General features: G+C 38.3%; 1 protein-coding gene across 2 annotated transcripts in view; it reads right to left on the reverse strand.

Moving 5' to 3' along the window:
* The window catches only part of GUCY1A2 (guanylate cyclase 1 soluble subunit alpha 2), a 286,917-nt gene that overhangs the window by 223,150 nt on the left and 42,429 nt on the right, over positions 1 to 21,338 (reverse strand). For both annotated transcript variants that reach the window (XM_033119793.1, XM_033119792.1), the window contains 2 exons: positions 15,090 to 15,151; positions 7,194 to 7,315 (listed from right to left, as the gene is read on the reverse strand). In XM_033119793.1, coding sequence (XP_032975684.1) covers positions 7,194 to 7,315; positions 15,090 to 15,151 — 184 coding nt within the window. The remainder of the gene's footprint in view (positions 1 to 7,193; positions 7,316 to 15,089; positions 15,152 to 21,338) is intronic.

Here is a 21,338-nt window from a genome sequence, read left to right on the forward strand (position 1 = left end):
ATGGACACATAGAAAAATATTTACAGACAGGCATACAGACACAAGTTAGTACACATATACATATTTCCTTGCTCTGTCAGCTGAGAGAGCCTAGAAGCAACAACATCGTAGGAACAAGATATTGGTTTCTAACACCGTACTCTAATAAAAGGAACCAGGACCCTTTGGAGAAATGACCGAGGCTAGGACTGGAGCGGAAAATACGCAAAATGAGTCTGGAGCATCTTACAGTAGTAGAAAGTAAAGAAGTACTCACACACACCCACCCAGGCACTGTGTGTACGCAGATACGCACGCACCCCCCACACACACACACACACACAGGATGATGCGCATATGTCAAAGTACAGAGGAGACAACTGAAAGAGCTGACCAGTACTCTTCAGAGCTGTCAAGATTATCAAAAACAAGAAAACCATGAGAAACTCTCTCAGCCAAGAGGAGTCTAAAGGAGACATGACAACTAAATCTAATGTGGTATGTTGAGTGGGATCCTGGAACAGAAAAAGGACAGGGAGAAATTAAGGATATTTGAATAAAGCATGGAATTTGGTGAATAATAATGTATCGCTTTTGGTTCATTAATTGGAACCAAAGTACCAAGTTAATGTAAAGATGTCATTCATAGAGGAAATGGGTGTGAAATATATGAGAACTTTCTGTATGTACTATTTTCATAAATTTTCTACAAATCTAAAACTATATTAAAATTAAAAGTTTACCTTAAAAAGACTTAAAGGTAAAATAAAAGTGAAACCCTACCTACATGAAAAATTCAGAAAAAGAGGACAACAGACAGTCTGATGAATGGAATGTGAGAAGTTGCCCTCCCACTCAAAGAAGAGATGCTGGACAGAGAGTTGCTAGTGATGGGGAAACAATGCATGAGAGGAAAACTAAGAAGACCAAAAAACAAAACAAAAAAAGGAACAAAAATGACTGTCATGTTTTTCCAGTAAGGAGAGAGGCTAAAGCGATGTGGAGAAATTTAACAGGAATAATGAGAAAAGGCCTATAATAGATTTCAGGGGGAAAAAAATGGTTCTAAGAGAAAACGAATATCTATGGGAGAAAAGAAAGTACCATATTTCTGCTCAGTATATCTTGTATCTTCTAAAACTGATCTGCATAATTTCAGCATCAGTTTTTATTAACGTGTTTATTGTGTACGTACTGGAGGCAGTGTTCACACTCAGTGGTCTTATTCCTTTTCAGGCTTACCTATTACACCTAATCATTTTGGGAAAAGTGTGCAGGCAGAGAGCAAAACGCAGAAGTTCTCTCCAATTTACACAGAACCACTATTCGAGGTCTGTTTGAGGAATTATTAAATGAGATACTGCAACAATATTCCTAAACTTATTGATTTAAAAAAATCAATGGCATCAGAAATACAGCTTTTTGCAAGCTTTGTGCCAGACGAATAATGTCTAACATCCATGTATTAAGTTAAGCCTCCTACATACCAAGATCGGCTTGAAATCTTGCAGCCAACAGAACTGGTATAGTGTTTACTACACACAACTAAGAAACCATGCTTGTGTCATGACGGCAAACACCATCACTCCTAATTTGCATTGTCAACACCTGAAATCTAAAGAAAAACATACTGGTTCTAAACTGAAAATTATCTTAATTACAATGAAACTGTGCTCTCCTCAATACTAATGAGAAAATAGTCTTAAACATTTTTGATACTACTGATCACATACAAGCAAATAGCCCAAGTACATTTTGAAATAGTAATAAACTGAATAAAATGCAATATCATGACAATCCTTATAATTCAGAGAACTAGGAACACTGGTGCAAATACTTATGTAACATTTGTTATTTATCAGGCTGTCCTGAGTACTGTATATAAATTTATTTAATCTTCTGAACAACTTTTGGAGGTATGTAATTATATTATCCCCATATTACAAATGAGAAATATGAAGGATGAGAACTATGAAAGATTAAGTAAGTCATTCCAGTTCATATAGCTAGTAAGTAGAAGAGCTTTTTTCAACCCAAGTAGTCTGGCTCAGTTTTGCTCTAAAGCATTACGTTACAAAACCATTATTAAATCAGTTAACTCCAAATACCTTAACTCCTATTCATCTCATTAAAATACTGACACTATTTACTTTTAATGAAAGAGAAAACGGATCAGTTAACAAGTTGCAGTAACAAAAACTATATTGGCAGAGTTTATTTATTGCTATTAATCTTAATTCATGTGTAAAAGTGGTAAATAGTTATTGCAACAACTAGTTCTCCAAGTTGCTAAATATGTTAAACATATTCCAATTCACTAAACAATTATATGATTAAGAGTTATTCTGAGAAATTCCCCCAAGGTAACCTTAACCCTAAGTAAGGCTGACTAATTCTTCAGTTTTATGGCCAATAAAAAGGCTGCTTAATGCACATTCCAAATCACAATACAACCAAAAAGTACATGCAAGTCAATATATAAGCAACAAATTATTACTTGTAAAAAACAAACAACAGGGGCCGGCCCGGTGGCTCAGGTAGTTAGAGCTCCATGCTCCTAACTCCGAAGGCTGCCGGTTCGATTCCCACATCATGGGCCAGTGGGCTCTCAACCACAAGGCTGCCAGTTCAATTCCTTGAGTCCCGCAAGGGATGGTGGGCTCTGCCCCCTGAAACTAAGATTGAAGACAGCACCTTGAGCTGAGCTGCCACTGAACTCCCGGATGGCTCAGTAGGTTGGAGCGCATTCTCTCAACCACAAGGTTGCCAGTTCGATTCTTCGACTCCCGCAAGGGATGGTGGGCTGCACCCCCTGCAACTAGCAACAGGCAACTGGACCTGGAGCTGAGCTGCGCCCTCCACAACTAAGACCGAAAGGACAACAACTTGACTTGGAAAAAAGTCCTGGAAGTACACACTGTTCCCCAATAAAGTCCTGTTCCCCTTCCCCAATAAAATCTTTAAAAACAAACAAACAAACAACAAAAATTCCATACCAGCTAATGATTCTGGAATCTGTGGCACTTTATGGAGAACTCAGGTTTCACAGTGTTTCAGGGTCCCTGAGAGGAAAATGTTGGGAGCTATAAGACCCAAAGGTCATCTCCTTCCTCCTCCTCACTAGCATCTTCCGAACAAATAATCCCGTGACAACATTCCTCTCATTCTGACTTTAAGTGTGCTAAGGTTTTGGAAACAATAAAGCCTCATCTAACAGAAGACCTTTAAAACAGAAAAAAACTTTAATGAATATTCTTTCACGTCCTTTCTGATTCTTATGAGAGAAAATGCACTTAACAAAAGCAGTATAAAACCATACTTTGTTAATACTTGGTAAACAACCAATGCCTGTTAAAACAGCAAACCTTAGTTTGCCATAATTATTCAGTAAATGACTTACCTAGAGCTCTCATTTCCATTTGATTTCTGTCCTACTGTGGGATGACTTTTTCTTATATCGTCTGCTCCATCTTATAACTCTTGATGCTCTACACTGAAACACCCATAACCCCTTTAATAGTATTAAATACTATTTAATAGTATTAAACCTGAAGTAGTCATACCCCTTGTTTGTTTTAAACTGTGTTATGGCAAAGGGAGCTGTGCATTTTACCATCCTTCTCCCTTAACTCTCCCTACTCATTCTCTGTCTCTGTGCCCCCGATATCACCTAAGTCCATGCCATAGGACCAGATGGCAACACGTCAGCAACAAACATGGTATAAACCCTTTCATGCGTTATCACAGATGCTTCATTGTACCACTCAACTGTTAAAAGTCCAAAGAAAATACTCAATGCCATAGCTCACACGCATATAAATGCATTTTTACGACTTAATTGGAGCTAAAAATGGGCTTTGCAGATTTCACTGAAAAAGGTTTACATTTTTCAGACAACTAAAATTAGAAGATCATTTTGGTATGCAAAAGACATGTACCAAATAAAGCCATAAATTTAACACTAAAAGTCTCCAGCAGGGAGGGCATGGTTCACAACTCTTTCTTTGTACGGCCGTGGTCCAGAGTTGAAGAGCCTCTTTAGAGCGCTATACTGCATCACCACATGGTACTGTCCCACCAGAGCGCCAAAATGAGGCTAATAAATGACAAGGAGCAGTCTGTACTTAATATCCCTAATTTGTAAGTGATGAGACAGAAATAGCAACGACCGGTTTCTAAGCCAACAAAAGACAAATAAATGGCAAAAACGTTAGCTGTCTGGAAATAATTCTTTCCCATGAGTAGTGGGGCATGAGCCACTCTAATGTGCAAGCGTTTCCAGGAAGTCCTAGGGAAGCTTGGACAGAACAAATGCACAACAGAGGCGTCACTTGTTTTCTGCAACAAGCTCTCTCTCTCTCTCTCTCTCTCTCTCTCTCTCTCGCTCTCTCTCTCTCTCTCTCTCTCTCTTCAGATTCCTCTTTTTATTCCATGCCAACCACTAACTCAAACTTCAACCTAAAGAGTCAGGAAATAATCAAACTATCTACAGTTTTCACTGAATCAATAGAGATGGTCATTCTGAAAGGAGTAAATAAAATTTGTTACTTTGAGCATATTTTCTACCTTATGACTTTAAATATTTTTTGTAATAAGTGAAGTATAAATAACATACAAGTAAGTGAACACATGTCTAGTCTCTACCCAACCCTGTAATTGGTTAGGAGGATGAGAAAAATACGTATTCCCCAATCCCAACCCACCAATGTTCTAACCACACTCCCCAAAGGTGATTAATATAAAGCATAGAGTAGGAAAACTGCCCTTTGGCATCCACAGAGAAGGTTCCCAGGCATGAAAATTTCTCTTAACCTGGATGCAATTATTTACCCATGCCAAACCCCCACACTCAGGAAAAGGCTTCCTTTCCTGTATGGTGTTTTCCTGTCTAGTAAGTTAATCAATTCTTGAATTCTCATAAATGATCGTACAGGAGAATTTAAAAGTAATTTTAAAAAAAGATGAAATCTAAGAAAGCCAAGATGAATCATAGTTCAGTGACATATTAAAAACAAAGCTTTCATTGAATATGACCAGTGAAGCTGTTATCTTTGTCCACAGAGAGTCTATATTTCAAGAGTCATGAAAGGACATTACTCAAAAGAGAACAGCTACCTCTTAGGCACATAATCACATGTTGGATCCATGCCAGCATCTGGTCAACAGGTGACAGGCATTTAGTTTTATTCTTCAGAAATTTAAATTTTACAAAGTTGTGCTTTTTTGCAAGTTGGGAACAACCCATTATTACTTAGAGGGGGGAAAAAAACCCTCAGATCTAATTATCTCTTTTCTAGAAAAATGTAATGTTTATAGAAATCCAACCACTGTTGTACAGTCATCTTCTAAATTCTAAGCACCTAGCTTAAAACTCCTCATTCCCTAATGTCATCAGGTAGCACGCCCCTGCTGCTCTTTCCACTCACTATGTGACCCATCTGTATCTCATGGCAAATTCTTTAGGGCAACTAAGCTGGGCTGGGACACCGTGTCACCTGGTGGTTACCATGTTAAATTGTCTGGCCTAGAGTTTCTTTGTGAGAATTGTGCACACTTGTGTGCAAGTCATGGCTCAGATGCCATTAGCACTCACTGACTCGCAAGGAAAGGAGATATGAGGGCAGGAAAACATTTAGAAATTTGGTAAGAGCAACTTTTCAAAATATTAAACATCCCTCTGCCAAAATTCTGATACATCCCTCTTAGTAGGGCATCATGTCAACAACCCACACCACATAAAAATAACAACGTGTCAAGAGAAATAGATGTTACTGATGAGAGAGTCCTTAAAAATACAAAATCAGAAAACTGTAAATAGCTCTTGGATAATGCCCATTTCCATCCCCCTTTATTCTCACCCTTCATCTTCTCCAGAAGAAGGTTCACTTGGGTAGTACAAAATTGAGGTAGGTAAATCTTTGGCCTTCCTTTTCACGGTCCATTACTGTCTTGTACGCTATTATGGACAAACCACTTATATCTACATACCTCCCTTCACAAAAGTTCCATGTTCTTAGTACAACATTTTGTGTTTTCAAAAGTTACGTAGGATAAAAGTACAGTCATGGAGAGCTGGAGTCCCAGCTTGAGTGTAAAAGCCAGGTCTACCTCTGAGAGTCAGATATGTTTAGAAAAATCCGGCAGACTCATGTGTTGAGGTCACTTGGAGTCTGTAGAAGGGACTCAGATATCTGCAGGCAAAGTATTTACTCTAAAGGGAAAGAAAGTCAGGCAAACATGTTTGCCCCAGTTTCCATCATCTGATTCCGAGATGTGATTCTGAGTTCTGTACTGAGTCAGCCACTAAGATTTGTTGTTCCCCATCACCACCTTCCACCACTGCTTAGATTCCCATCTGAGTCATAAAAAAAAAAAAAAGGATTCCAAAAAAATAAAAATAAATAAATAAATTTAAAGAGGTATTTTTCAGTAAAAAAAAAAAAAAAAGAAAAGAAAACCTCTGTAAAGCATTAGGGCAAAATATATTCCTGCTTTGGTATCTACTTTGCATATGATACAACATAGCTCTCACACACCAGGAATTTTGCATATGATACAACATAGCTCTCACACACCAGGAATATCAGATAGTAAGGTAGAAAGATAGTATAGCTCATTATGGTACAAGCGTTAGCTGCTTGATTCAGTGTAGTTTACAGCAGCACCCCTTAGTCATCTGGGGAGCATCCAGAAACAGCCCCCATGTCAAAAATATTAGTATCTTCAAGGTGGACACACATACCACCACACGCAGGGCACAAAGACCTCAGCGACCTACCTGACCACCTCTGAGTTCACTATAAGCATATACTCGTATGATCCACCTAGTACCCAGGGCCTCCCAGAAATAACAGAGTAATAATAATAGCAATCATAGAGTATGGGCTTAGAGAGGACAGAAAGATCCCCAATTTCAGCCAAGGTTCAGAATCAGAGAAATATGGATTATAGGAGGCTAATAATACTAACATGTGACTATTTAGAAAAGTTTCCCTGGAATGTATCTTTACTGCAATGCTTTTCAATCGCCAGGTAAACATCATGCATGTAACTTCCACTTAAACATCTTTAGGAGTGTTGAAATTAAATCACTTCAAGACAAGGTCTCAATTTGCCATAGCCTCCAAACTTCTCTTTAGTAGAAAATAAGACATTTACACCTTTATTTTTCCTCATTCATTCTCTCTTAATCATATAAATATAAGTTAATGTACCGAGTATATTAGCAGTACACTGAAGAATTCCTGAGACGTCTTCAATTTCCTCTTTGTTGGAATGGTCTGCATAGGAGCATCTGTTAGAGATATTGTGGAAATTCTTTTCTGCATCCCTATAACTAAGAAGAAAACAAAATTAGCATATGGAGACATTTTTAAAGCATCTGTGAATGCACTCATATACATACGCACAAGCACACGTAGTCTATGCTCTTAGCGTAATCACATTTTAAAATAACCGAAACTTAGAGACATAATTTCTGTCATAACCCACCATTAACATCAGCAGCATTAGCAGTGTGGATCTGGAACTGGACACAATCATTAATAAGAAAGCTATGTTTGGAGGAAAAAAAAATGAGGAAGACCAGAAAATACATCAGCTTTATGCAACCAATGTTTCCTTATCTGTGTGTGTTTCATAGCTGCTGGTAATCTGTTTCTATAAAGAAATTGCCTAGAAAAAGAATAATTAGCAGTACTAATTTGGTGCATTGGCACTAACCGTGTTGAAAGTAAATACATCTTAACCTCTATCACAGTCAAGAAGATAGCAGCATGGTACATAGATAACAAGTAAACAAATAAATTGTCTGGAGTCTGACAGAATGTGAATCATGGTTTACCATTTTCTGTTTGTATTAACATATAATTAATATACAATATTATACTAGTTTGGGTGTAAACATAGTTATTCAACATTAATCCACCTAATGAAGGGAGCACCATGCTACGTCAAGTAACCATCTGTCATCGTACAAGGTTGTTTTGATATTATTAACTATATTCCCTATACTGTACCTTCCATCCCAGTGACTTATTTTATAACGGAAAATTTGTACCTCTTACTCCCCTTCACTTTTTTTTGTCATTTTCTACCTGTGAGAATTTGGGTAAGTAACCTAGTATCTGTTAGTCTAACAGATAAGTCTTCCCTTATAGAGATGTCTCCTAGCGTTTTGTGAGGACTAAGGTACAAAATACCTGTGTAATTAGATGTTGACTGGTACTTTTCCAGTTGCCTCTGAATTAGAGCTAAGACACTAAAGCTGAAAACAAGAGGAGCTAAATGCTCCCACATTCCAAAAGAGGGGACAAGAAGACCACACGCCTCCTTCATAACTTGAGTGATTAAATGGCCACTGCCACTGTCACTCCACCACCAACTTACAGAAGCAAAGGAACAGAAAAAATTCAAAAGGATATCCTCAGAAGTTAGAATTTTGGCTAGGAAGAGAGTGTTTATCCCCTCCCCTACGAGAAAAGGAGAGAAGAGGTATATTCCCTGTGGAAGCCCAGTTAGTGAGAGAGGGGTCCATCCCGATAGAGTTTGCGGTTTGGGTGTCTCATTCCTCACTGAACATGTGCTGAGGAATTCTGGATCATCACTCTGTGCCTGACTGAACAGAGAAAGAAGGTTCCAGAGAGGGTTATAACAGGGAAAAGAAATACAGCCTAGTTGAGAGCAGCCTACAACCCCACCGTTTGACAAGGCAAAAAAGAAAAAGAAAAAATGAGTTTCCCCTGGATTAGGGACATGCCACTACAAAGAGGCAAGCCTGAGTTGTCCCATCGCATGATTTTCCCAGTCTAGAGACTGCAGCCAGGGGCAGGAATCTCCTAGCAAGCCTGTCCTCAGCTCCAGGGCACAGGGCATCTGAAGCAAAGCGGAGCCCATACACGCACCTCACTGAGGGCATTACAACCAAGAAAGGACTATTACAACCACCAGTGAATTTAAAAAAGCCTCCTGCCATTTTTCCATTTCATTCTTGCCTGACACAACACCTCAGAAGAGAAAGGGACCTAGAAAGGAGTGCATTGGGACAGAGGAGTGACAAACCACATCATACCCTTTCTACACTGCATTCCAAGTTCCTCAGGACAAGCCTGACCCCAGCAAAGAGGGATATGAGAGTGAGATTGGATAAGAGATTGGAAATCTCTATTGGTCTGTAGTGGACTTTATACTCCCTGAAAGAACTTGGAAAACAGACCAATCTGCTCAAAATAATATCAAAGGAAACTCATGCTAGCATGTTTGAAGTGATTGGAGAGAAAAAATGAAAGGGTTTTATGTTTGTACACCTCCCTGAGATTAGCCTCCAATAAACCAGTTAGGCAAAATGCTTAACTACAGTTTCTAGAATGCAGGATTCACTCAATAAAAGATGGAACTGGGAGCACAGGCAATAAACAAATACAGTGTCATTTGCAAACCAAACTCTACCATTTTCATCAGAGTAACCTTAAACAAAATATTTTCTCTCACGGCCTCAATTTGCTTACCTGTACAATGATAAGATGAAATAGATGGTTAGGTTGAAATAAAATAACCGGCGTAAGTGAGCAGTTTATTGCCTCAAACATAGGGAGCAATCCAGAGATATCAGCTTTCATCTAACTTCTTGTTTTTATTCAATAAGATAGTTCTTCTTCTTCAATATATAAAAAAAGAAGCTAGAGTGTGTTTTAGATAACACAATTTACAGCCACAAAAACTGACCATGGAAGCATAAGTAATATCATTGAAGTTTGTTTCCCAGAATAATCAGGATTCACCCACTCCTAATTTCACTTCTAATAGTCTATTGAAATTATTCTAGCTTAATTCCTATTCAATTGTCAAAAGAAAAAGAGAACAGAAGGTTGGCTGTATAACACAAACATAGGGCCCACAGTGATAATTGGAGTAACAGAATTTAATTTTAGATGACTATAGGAAATGATGTCCCAGGCTAATATGAGGTTGGCAGCAGTCCTACCCATGGTAATAGCATAATGATACTTATTCTGGAAAAAAGCATAAGAAGAATGACATGATTCTGAATACATACTTCTTTAATTTTTAGTGATTAAAATACATAATGAATGAACATTATATCACAGAAAGGTTGATTATCATGTGTGTTCCAATCTCAGTTTTAAAGAAATCACTGCCACAGTAATCCTTTTTTTTTGGGGGGGGTGGGGGTGGGGGTGTACTATAGACCAGTAGGAGTAAGGTAGTATAAACATGAGTGAGAGCAGTTGGGTTAGGCATTCTAGAGGCAGAATTTAGGTTCAAAAAAATCTAAACTCTGTAAGAAGAAAGCTATAGCTGCAACATGAATTGAGCATGTTTAGCTCCTGATGCTAAACCACTGATTTCAAACTTTTAAAGGAGTACAGAGAAAGGATATAGCAGGAGGATAAAGGGAACGACAATCAACAAAAATAGAGGTGCAAAGGAGTCAGGTACTACTAGTGGTAATAATAATTCAATGAATGTATTGGTTACCTTTGTGGACCAGGCACTGTACTAACTACTTTATGTGATATGACTTAACACATTATTATCATTAATATTTCCTTTAAATTTCACCCCAGCCCTGCAATTATTCTCATTTTAACAATGAGAAGACTGAGGCTGAGAGGTTACATAATCTGCCCAAGATCATTCAAAGGCAGAATCCAATTTTAAGTTTAGTAAATCTGGCATGTCTACTTCCAAAGCACATTTTCTCAGTCACTGCTCTATACTACAGAGCAAAGATGCACAGAGAAAAGGAAGGGTACAAGATAATGGCAAGAATGACATCAGAAACAAAAGTCAACATAAACCAGGTTTTCCTCAATCCTGAGTTCCTTTAAATCCCTAAGGGGAAGGCTGCCTGTCTTCTACTTTCCTTTTTGCTTCTCACTGTTCTTTTCACCCCACATGCCCAAAGACCTATTCTATTCCCTAGAAGCTTGAATTAAAGCGGCACAAAGATGTACACTCAACGACGCCTTTGCTCATTTTAGGTTAAGGGAAGAAGACTGTGCTACACGAACAAGAAGCTATCCAAGTGAACATGTTTGTGCAGAGTTCATATAATAATCAAAACTGACCACAAAGTCAATCTGACACACAGTGGCAGAACATTAAGCATCAATGGAAAACTATGCAGATAAATCAGTATAATTTAGCTATAAAGAAAAGGGTCCTGGATACTACAACTATAATTTTAGAACTATAATGGACCCTGGCTGGAGATTATTTCAACCCTCCATTTTATACCCTTCCAAGACTAATTTACTTTCTTATCCACTATACACATACCTCTGTGTACATACTCCTGGAGTGCAATTTATTCATTTCTTCACAATCCCCCACATATCCCCCCAAAATTGTTAGTCCCTCTTATGTACCAAGCACTTACAAAGGTACAGGAATATAAAAGTAAATAAAATAAATAACTAAATAATAAAATAAGCAAGATAATACAAGCTAATGATAAGCACTATGAAAAGCAATAATAAAACGTAATAAAACAAAAAAATACTGGGGTTAGAGACAGGTAGGGGTGGAGGGCTACTTTAGATTGGGTGGTCAGGGAAGGCCCTCCTGAAGATATCACATTTAAACAGGTATCTAAATGTATAAAAGACACCTAAATGTATAAAAAGAATAATCCCCACAAACATCTGGGGACAGAGCATTCCAGGAAAATGGAACGGTACTTGCAAAAGCCTTGAAGCTGAGCAAGCTCGGTATAGTTGAGAAACCAACAGATGGCTGGAGTGGCTAGAGTGGAGTGAAATAGGGGGGGTGGAAGGGAGTGAAATCAGAAAAGTTAACAAGAGGACAGATCACAAGAAGAGTTCAGACTTTATTCTTTCACAGTAAGTCAATATATGGTTCAAAGCAGGGATTTCAAACCATGATCCCTGGACCAGCAGCATCAACATAATCTGGGAACTTAGAGATGCCAATTCTTGAGTCCCTCCCGGACATACCTGATCAGAAACTCTGGGGGTAGGACCCAGCACTCTCAGTTTTAACAAGCCTGACAGGTGATTTTGATGCACATTAACACTTAAGAACCACTGGTTTAAACAAAGAAAGTGTCATGATCTAATTTTTTAATCACTTTGCTGCAGTGAAAATATGTTAAGGGAGAGGAGTAGAAGGCAGAAAACTAGATGGGAAGGAATCTCTAGGTGAGAGACTATGGTGACAGTGGAGATGAAAAGAAAATTTATCACATTGCATGAATAAATTATTTTAGCACTCATTTTCCCAACTTGAGTGGTGTCTATGAATAAATAAATGAACAAGTGAATGGATAAGTTAAGGACTAGAATAAACGTTTAAAGATAAAGTTGCTGAGATACAGAAAGGCTATCTTACTCCCTAACAAGAGACTCCATGGGCTATTCCCTCCCAATCCTCCATCTGCGTGATCCTTTGAACAGCTGCTCCCTGCATTCAAGTCTAGGTCTTGGAGACTAAAAATGCCTCGAAGAATTTCTAAGGGCTACCGCTTTATGAATTCAAGAAACAGAATCATACAATCCTGGAACTCTGATCAATAAAGTAGATCCAGGGGCAGAGTTTTAAAGGAGAGGAAAGGGAGGATGGAAAGGTGAGTGGTTAAAGGCCGAATTAACAAATTTAAAAGAACAAAACGTTAAAAGAGAAAGGCTAGCTTCTACTCTCTGCTATCTGTCGGCATTCATCATCCCAACCCACTGGCACCTAAAAACTAAATTACCTCAAGACACGCCTTAGGCAAAGCCCAATTCCAGGGATTAGGAAAAGCATCTTTCCCATCCTAACCACCCCTGGAATATGTACAATAATACTTGCCAGTCAGTGCCTATTCTCAAGGGCCTGAAATTCCTTTAACTGTAAGGAATGCATTTCTTTTCAGAGATAAAAAGCCTTTAATTGAATTTTCTTAAGAGGAACAACATATAGGTATGAATATATGTTAATCCAAATATTAGTGGTAATAGATGCTCTCCTTTTTCATTATTGAAAAGAGAAACAGAAAGCAGAAAGAAGGAGTCTAAAAGGCAAAAGAAGGAGTTAGACATAGAAGCCATGACTGAAGGAAAAGGGAAAACAAAGTCAAGAAAAGCAAATACTCTGCCAACTCATCCTTTTTGTCTTCATCAGCATGAGTACAAACAAAGGCAGGAAGCAAAGGTACTTCAAGTCCTCAGCAGAAAGCCAGCATCCAAGTGAAAATATGCTAATACGTCTATTTGGAACCAGTCGGACATCAAGACACGCATTCTGTTTTCATTATACTGGGTTCTGCACCAAACAGAACTAGAAAAGACCATTTAGGCAAGGAACAAAGAACCACCACAGGCTGTGTCTACAAAGATGAACAGAAGAGGAGAGTTGAGGCAGTAATTTAGAGAAAAGAGAACTCCATCTTACGAATGGAAAACATCTGCTGATTATGGCAATATAGTTTAGTTATCTATTTTGATCACATTTATAAGATTCCCACTTCAATTTGCCGTGAAGACATAGTTTAGTTCACAAATGAGACCCTTTTATCAGTTATTATTTGATTACAGAACAGACAGGGCATCCATAACTCCAGAAAACTATTTGCATTTCATTACTGGTATTGTTATAAAAATATTTGTAATAATAATGATGATGAACTGAAGTGCAAACATGTAGTATTTACCACATACCAGGAACTGGTCTAAGTGTATTGACTAATTTAATCCAAACATCATACTTGGAAAGCGGCATATCAAATGAGAGTGATTGTCTTATTTTAGAATGTGTGGGGAGAGATTAACTTGACATTCCTTATCTCCGTTAGGATAAACCATTTAAAATCTCTAATGGCCTAAAACTAAAAGCCATCTCATGAGTTTAAATAATATGTTTTTCCTAGTACTGCACTCTTGAGGATTGATGTGACAAATTTTCGAAGCAATTCCCTTTGAAATGACAATTAACATAACCATTAAGTACTTCAAGTGTATGGCATTGTACTAGGTACTGAGATTATTTTTCCAGTAAATTCTTTTCCCTTTTGTTTTGTTAAAAAAAAAAAAAAATCACACAACATCCTAATAGATAAAAATGTATTCTTGATCCCCATATAAATGACTGCTAGCCATAAATGTTAAATGATTCCCAAAAGTATTTCAAGAGGTACCAGGGTTTGAATTTTGACTCTTCAAAAATTCTTAAAATCCTACAAAGCACATAAAGAATACTAACAAGGTGAATTAAAAATATTTATTGCCTCTAATGTCAATGGAATTTAATTTAAATAGCTAGATTGCATCAGAAAGTGAATTTAGGATTTTGTTTTTTCCAATTGCTTTCTGCCATAGCCAATCAAAGGTATGCCTTACACTCATATGGAGCTTTCTGTTTACAAAATACTTTCATTGAAATTATCTCTTTTAATCATGACATCTAATCCTTGATTTAGTTATCATTCTCATCCTTTACAAAAGAGATAAAGTTACTTAAAAGTTCTGTGCTGGTGAGTCCTTGAATTCCTTTATTTTTACCTCAAGTTTTACTTTACACCATTTCACAATGATGTCAAGAAATGAGGAATTAAAAAGGAAAAATATGTGGCATGTAACTCTAGCTGAAATAATATTTCTCACTGAACTATACAAAGCTCGTAATTTTTGATTAAACTTTACTGAAGGATGCTAAAATCCCATTTAAAGCCTCTTAGTTGATACTATTAAATCTTACCACATAACTATGGCAAAACTATGAGATTCAGTGGATGAGAATGAGTGTAAGAACACAAGAAGAAGAAAAAAGAGAAAGAAGAAAGAGAGAAAGAAAGAAAAAAAGAAAGAAAGAGAGAGAGAGAGAAAGAGAGAGAGAGAGAGAGAGAAAGAGAAAGAAAAGAAAGAAAGAAAGAGCAATACCAGAAGGGAATTTCATTTAAAAGGATTAAACACAAATAAAGCAAAGGTAGTCACTCCAAGGGCCCCTTATAAGCCCCCAACTCCACACTGAGAGCATAGCCCCTATGAAATAAGGTTGACTTGGGTGGCAGAAAAACCACACGCTCAACAGCTATGTTTGAGTAATCATCTTTAATTTGCCCCCAGTAATGACCAAAATCCATTTTTACTTACCCAATAACTTGATGTTCATAATACTGCAATGTCCTCTTGAGAGTCTGCTGAATCGTCTGAGGCTACAGGATAATAACAATAATAAAAATAAATTATCAGCAAATTAGTGCCATTCCCATTCTGAGCATCATAGGCAGATATGTAGCTTCTGATCTCATAAGAGTTTTCACTTTACAATATTAACCCATTATGCATTTTGCCATGTATTTTCCCCACGGGAACTAATATGAGGCACTCAGCAATTACCCCGAATTTCCCAATTTCAAATATGATAGCATTTCCTTGCCATATTTTTCCCAGTTCTTTTGTACCAGCTATTAAGTTCAATAAAACACTAACTGGCTGCCTATAACTAGCCTAGGCCTTGGGGGCTGTGGGGAGAGCGTATACAGAAGAAATATAGGTCATGCCCACAGCAAGCCTGACTTCCTCAATGATACAAGAGATTTCAAGCAAGGGTTCTGGAGCCTCCAAGAGGTGCCACAAGTGCTCTGGGCTAGAAATGGGTGGGGTCTGAAGCAAATAACTAAACAGCGTATAACCGAATTTTATAATCTTCTCCTCTCTGTGGCAACAGAAGGTAAAGTTTCTTTATCCGAGATCAAGAAATCATTCTTAGACTTATTTAGGCAACAGAGCCTTACCTTGGAGTTTACAGACCTAGGGAGCCACGAAAGTGACACCAAGATCCCAGAACAGATTTTATTAACAAATTATGATAAAAACCAAACTCTCCATGGCAGGAGGTGCGAATTTTTAAAATAATAAAAAGTTGTAGTCAATCAAGCAGAAACAAGCCATCAAAAGCTTATCAAAATACTGACCCCGTGATAGCCATGGATGAATTGTAGGGGACCATAATGACTGTGACACAGACCCTTCAAGATGTGAGGCAGCGGGGTAGTTTGGTGACCTAGCAGGCTGCCACTAATCCCACTACAGTAAGAACCTAGACAAGTGTAAAAGGGTAATCTGCAGAAAGGATCTAGCACAGCGCGGGTCTAAGAAGCAGTTAAGAAAGATCAGTTTATCGCGCATCCTTAATCTTTCAGAGTGGCTGCCGTAAAAATATTTGACTTTTTAACAGAGGTTGTTGTCAAGGTTCACCTGGACCCCTTCCATGTTCACCTCTGTATGAAAACATCCAGGATAGATGCAACAATCTCCCTACCCAACACTTCAAAGTATCAACAGCCTCCTTGGTGGGAAATAGTTGTTTTAAAGCTAGGGGAAAGTGAACTTCAATTACATCGAGAGCAGCCACTGAGATCTTCTCTACACTATCATTTAGGAGAACCGTTACCCTGAGCAAATCTAAGGCCTCAGACACATGCTTCACGTTAGCTAAGCCAATTCAGGAACTAATTTTAGGAGGAATTGGCCTCCGAGTGTTCAAAGCAAGAGGTCCAGGGCCATTTCTTTCAACAAACTGTTTTTCATTTACACCAGGTTAAAAAGATGAATGTGAGGCATAAAAATAGGCACAGATGTTCCTACACATCAGGATAAAATCAAAGCAGAGTAAATAGAATGTATTAATATCTAGGAAAGAAAAGTCTTTCCTGAACCAAGAAGCAACGGAGCTGTTGAGAAATCTGAAGAGGATGAAACAAACGCAGCAATCCTAGAGCACATGAAAAGCGTGCTTTAAAAACCCAACCCACGGCCACCCTAAACCAAGTCCTTATCAGTCACCGGCTCAGTACCCAAGGGATCTGGGCCTTTTGCACTGGTTTGGCAGTTTCTGAGCTAAGATAACTTTCTCTTTGGCAACACGCCCGAAAAGCAGTGACTATCCACAGGGGGATTATCTTTCCAATAACCTCTGCTCACATAACATGGAACAGAAAGCAGAAACTGAAGTGCTCAGGGCCAGTTAAGACCAGAATGACCTCATTTGTACAAAAGGACATTTTTTTTCCTGTCCTAGGAATTTCCCAGTCATTAAAAAGCACATGTTTGTGAAAGGAGTTAAGCCTTTTCAAGAGCTGACTTTTTTCTGTTGTGAAACAATTATGTTTACTCCCCAAGAGGAGTTAAATTTATAGTTTCCAAATACATTAAAAGAAAAATGTTCTCTGGGCACATTCAACAAAGCTTCAACTTGACAAAGCATTTATATATGTTCTGCTGCTTGCCAAAGTCAGTGGGCACACTCTGATGGTCTAAACTACAAGCACAGAAGCTGACTGCAGAGGATCCCCTGATTTTCAGCTGGCCAAGGCTGACAGCAACACAGACCTGACTCCTCAGAATGTCTTAGCTCAGTGGATTCACTGGATCTTCTTCAGAGTTTGCCTGATTGCTCAACCCATGGCTTTATCAATGAGAGACATCGTCACATAATCTCAGGGTCTCTCTGACCTAAATAAAAAAGCACAAATTTAAGACCCACATGTAGGCCACAACCTTCTGTAGGGCTGACCTCTGCCTTGATGGCCACAGGGTCCATTTATTAAGTGTCCACCCACGTAGGCTCGTGATACAAGTCAGTGTGCTACAGGTATTAGTGGGAATAGCAAGCGCTACAAGACATGCACACTTTCTCGCCTCTGCGGTACGAATGCATCTCCACACCTGTGCCCTACTCAACAGTTCCATCCAACCTTCTGCAGGTAAAGGTTGATCCCATCCCTCTCATTCCTTTAAGAAGGAGTTGAGAAAGATTATTTAAAAAAGAGGTAAAACTGAGTTTAAAATCCAGCTCTGTGACTCACTAGATGACCCTGTGCAATTTACTTAAGCTCTCTGAAATAAGATTCTCTATGTATGCATTATTTGTACGGGAATTAATTGAAACAAAGCAGCGTCTCTTGTGCATAGCAGGTACATAATATATGACAGTTGTGACCATGGTCAGCTGGAAAGCATGGTTCCTGCCTTCAATAGTCTCCTAATCAAGTGGAACAGCACAAGGTTAGGTTAGAACATCCACCCCACAAGTGTAATGTCTCAAGATACTCATCACCTAAAAATTCAGTAGACCCACCACTACTGCTAGCAATGAGAAAATGGTGCTGATTCCAGTAGACAGAGGGAAAAATAGGAAACCGGAAGCAAATTTATGAATATTTCCAATGAAATCTTCAGATCAGTCCAGGGAGATGGTGACAAAAGCAGAATTCTCAAAGTTAAGATTGAGGATAGACCTAAAGCCAGGTCTCCAAGTGGGAAAGACATCGAAGCATCATAGCAAAGGTCAGGACTCCAGATATTATGCTTGATAACTAACAAGAAACGACCCATGAACTTCCTTCCTAGAACACAAAGAAAGTGTAACAGGAGAGATATGTGGCCTAATAATTTTACCGTATGTTGGATTATCGGAGACACGAGGGTGGGGAAGGAGACAAAATCCAATATTCTGATCATAAAAAGAAAATCAAAGAAGTCTATGATGTTTTTCTGCTTCCCCCAAACTACGATATAGATAGTGGCCTCTTATCGTCTTATTGTCCCTTCTCAACACAAAGAAGCAATGGATAAGAAAACAGCTAGAAAGACAAAGCAGCCATCTGTGTCCGGCACACGTATTGTCTGAGACTCAAACAGAAGGTACCCAAAAGCTTCCATCATGTGGCAACAAGAAGTCATCTTCACTTCCAGTCTCATTAACAGTAGTTGGCGAACTTCACTGTAGTTGGCCAGCAATTACCGAACCCCACAGACTAAAGGTTACGCTTATGAAAGGTCATGGGATCCAAACAGCGAGCCATAAAACTGTCCCAGCAGAGCCAGAGAAATGATCCCTGAGGAGTGGGAGGAAGCAGTTCCCAGCAGCTGGCCCTGCAAGTCACACAGTCCTGCGGAGGCTCCCACACAGCCCCTGCTCTGGATATCCGTACCAGATGGCGCGGAGATCAGGCAGGAGGCAGGGAGTCGAGGTGCATGTGTGTGTGTGTGTACACGCGCGTGCCATGAAACACAGTTGTCATCATACAAAGTATACAGTCATCTTAATTTTACAGAGATGAAGAAGTTGAGGCTCAAATTGGTTAGGTAAGTACCCCAAGATCACACTGTTAGTAAATGAATAAGTAATTGCAAGTCAGGATGGACTTCAAAGAGTGTCCTCTTTCCAACAGATGCTTTGAGGGTCCCTCTCACCTTTAAGTCTGTCTCTACATTCTTTTTTAATATATACAACACTTCGTTTTGCCAAAAGCAAAAAGTCCACAGATAATTTAAAAACAAACTCATGTCTGCTTTATAATACATATCCATAAGCTACAAAATTAATGGCAACAATAGGTCTGCCTTTAAAGACACATCCATAAATCACCATGTTATTTTATTTACTAAATATGAGAAAATTGTGTATCAAACTAAATGCTATGGATATGTATTTAACTATTACTGCTCTAAGACAGTGGTTTTCAACTTAGCCTGCATATTAAAATCACCTAGGAGCTTATATAAAAAATACCAAGGCCTGAGTGCCACTCCCGCATTTTTCAATTCAACTAGTCTTGGGGGTACCCAATTGCTTGTAATGTGTTATCAGGGTTGAAAACCTTTCATTTAGATATAAATATGATGGTCAAAACCAATACTCTATAAACCATACCTGATTAGGTCAGCATTAATGAGGGGAGTTTATACAAATATCAAGAGACGTAAGCTTCTGACAGGTGTTCACACAGAACTGCTAAATCAACACATTTCCATTTATTAACTGTCACTAATGGCTTATAATCAAATATGAATTTGTTAGATAACAAAGAACTATATTGCTTGAAGCATAAATACAGGATTTTTAAAAGAGTTCCAAGTAATTCACTCCAGTGCACTTGTGTCAGCATTCAATTTTGTGCTGACGTGTACATAACAACACAACAGCTAGTGTGATTGCTGTATTTACTCTATGCAAGGCAGTGCTTTATGCCCATGACATATATTAACTCCTTTGATCTTCTCAGCAACATTGTGTAATTTCTCATTGCATTTACAGATGAGAAAACTGAGACAGTTTAAGTTCCCCATGTCATATAGGTAAAAATGAACAACGCTAGAGTTGAAACTCAGGTAACCTGCTCCAGCGTCGAAACACATAATCTCCAACCTATACTGCACATAATATTTAACACTTTATATTTGTTTCAGCGCTTAACAATTCATATTTTTAAGGCATATTAATTATCCCAATTGATCCTTATACCAATCCAATGAAATAGTCAAACTGGCGTTATTATCACCACTTAACGGAAAAATGACGAAAGTTAGAGAGACAAGAAGTCCTCTTTGACAAAAAGAGGATCTCTTTCCCTAGGAAACTGTCTTCAATAAGAAAGTATTTTTTTAATGTCACCATAAAAGCAGAGAATCGCATGGATTCAAATTAATTGTTTTCTTTTTGAGAACAAACATAAACGTTCTTTAAACCAAACCTGTAAAACAAAAAATACATAGACAAAATCATATCGCCATAGGCAAATCATGGATTAAGTCTTGTCATAGATGTACTTCCATCTCCCCTTCCATAGCTTTCTCTCATCGTACGGCTCACCTCTTTCCTACCATCTGAGCAGCTAGTATCTTGATGCTGTGTTCCGATAGGCCAAATCCCCACCATTACATTTAAACTCCCAGAAGAAGTCTCCAAAACTCATCATTATATATTCTCTCTCCTTCTCAACAAATTTCACATCCCCTTAGTACTCTGATCTCAGATGGGGCTCATGAAAAATCATACCTGCGTTTCCTCAAAAACTTGATCCTCGATCCCTACTAAGGTAGATGATATATGAATGAGCTTATCTACATTATATAAGATGGTCGGGACCACCAGTGGTGGAAATTGACAAATAGGCTCATGAGCGATAAACTGAGGGGCAAGGAACCCTTCTCATCCTCCAAAACACAATACGAGAGCTCCACTTTCTCCAAAACATAAAAGCAATTTTCTTATTAGGACATAAATGGCAAAGTCCATGATTAAAAGTGACCAAAATTATAATGTTAGACACCTTATCTTTATAGTTAGGCCCTTAGACACCAATGGATCACATTACATGATTGGTATTATTAACAAAACTAGTAAAAATAATGTCACTTCAAACAACCAGATTAACTCCTTCTGAAAGAGATGTAATAGTAATTATCAGTCTTGCTATATATCCAGACATAATATTCATTTTCCCAGCCTCTAACCAAATGTACTACATACAACCTCCCCGCCCCCCCAAAATAACAGACTGCAAATTAAATATAGAACTTTGAGTCAGGACCTCTGTATTTCAAACCCAGCTG

Source organism: Rhinolophus ferrumequinum, chromosome 11 (assembly GCF_004115265.2).
Source record: "Rhinolophus ferrumequinum isolate MPI-CBG mRhiFer1 chromosome 11, mRhiFer1_v1.p, whole genome shotgun sequence".
Classification (NCBI taxonomy): domain Eukaryota; kingdom Metazoa; phylum Chordata; class Mammalia; order Chiroptera; family Rhinolophidae; genus Rhinolophus; species Rhinolophus ferrumequinum.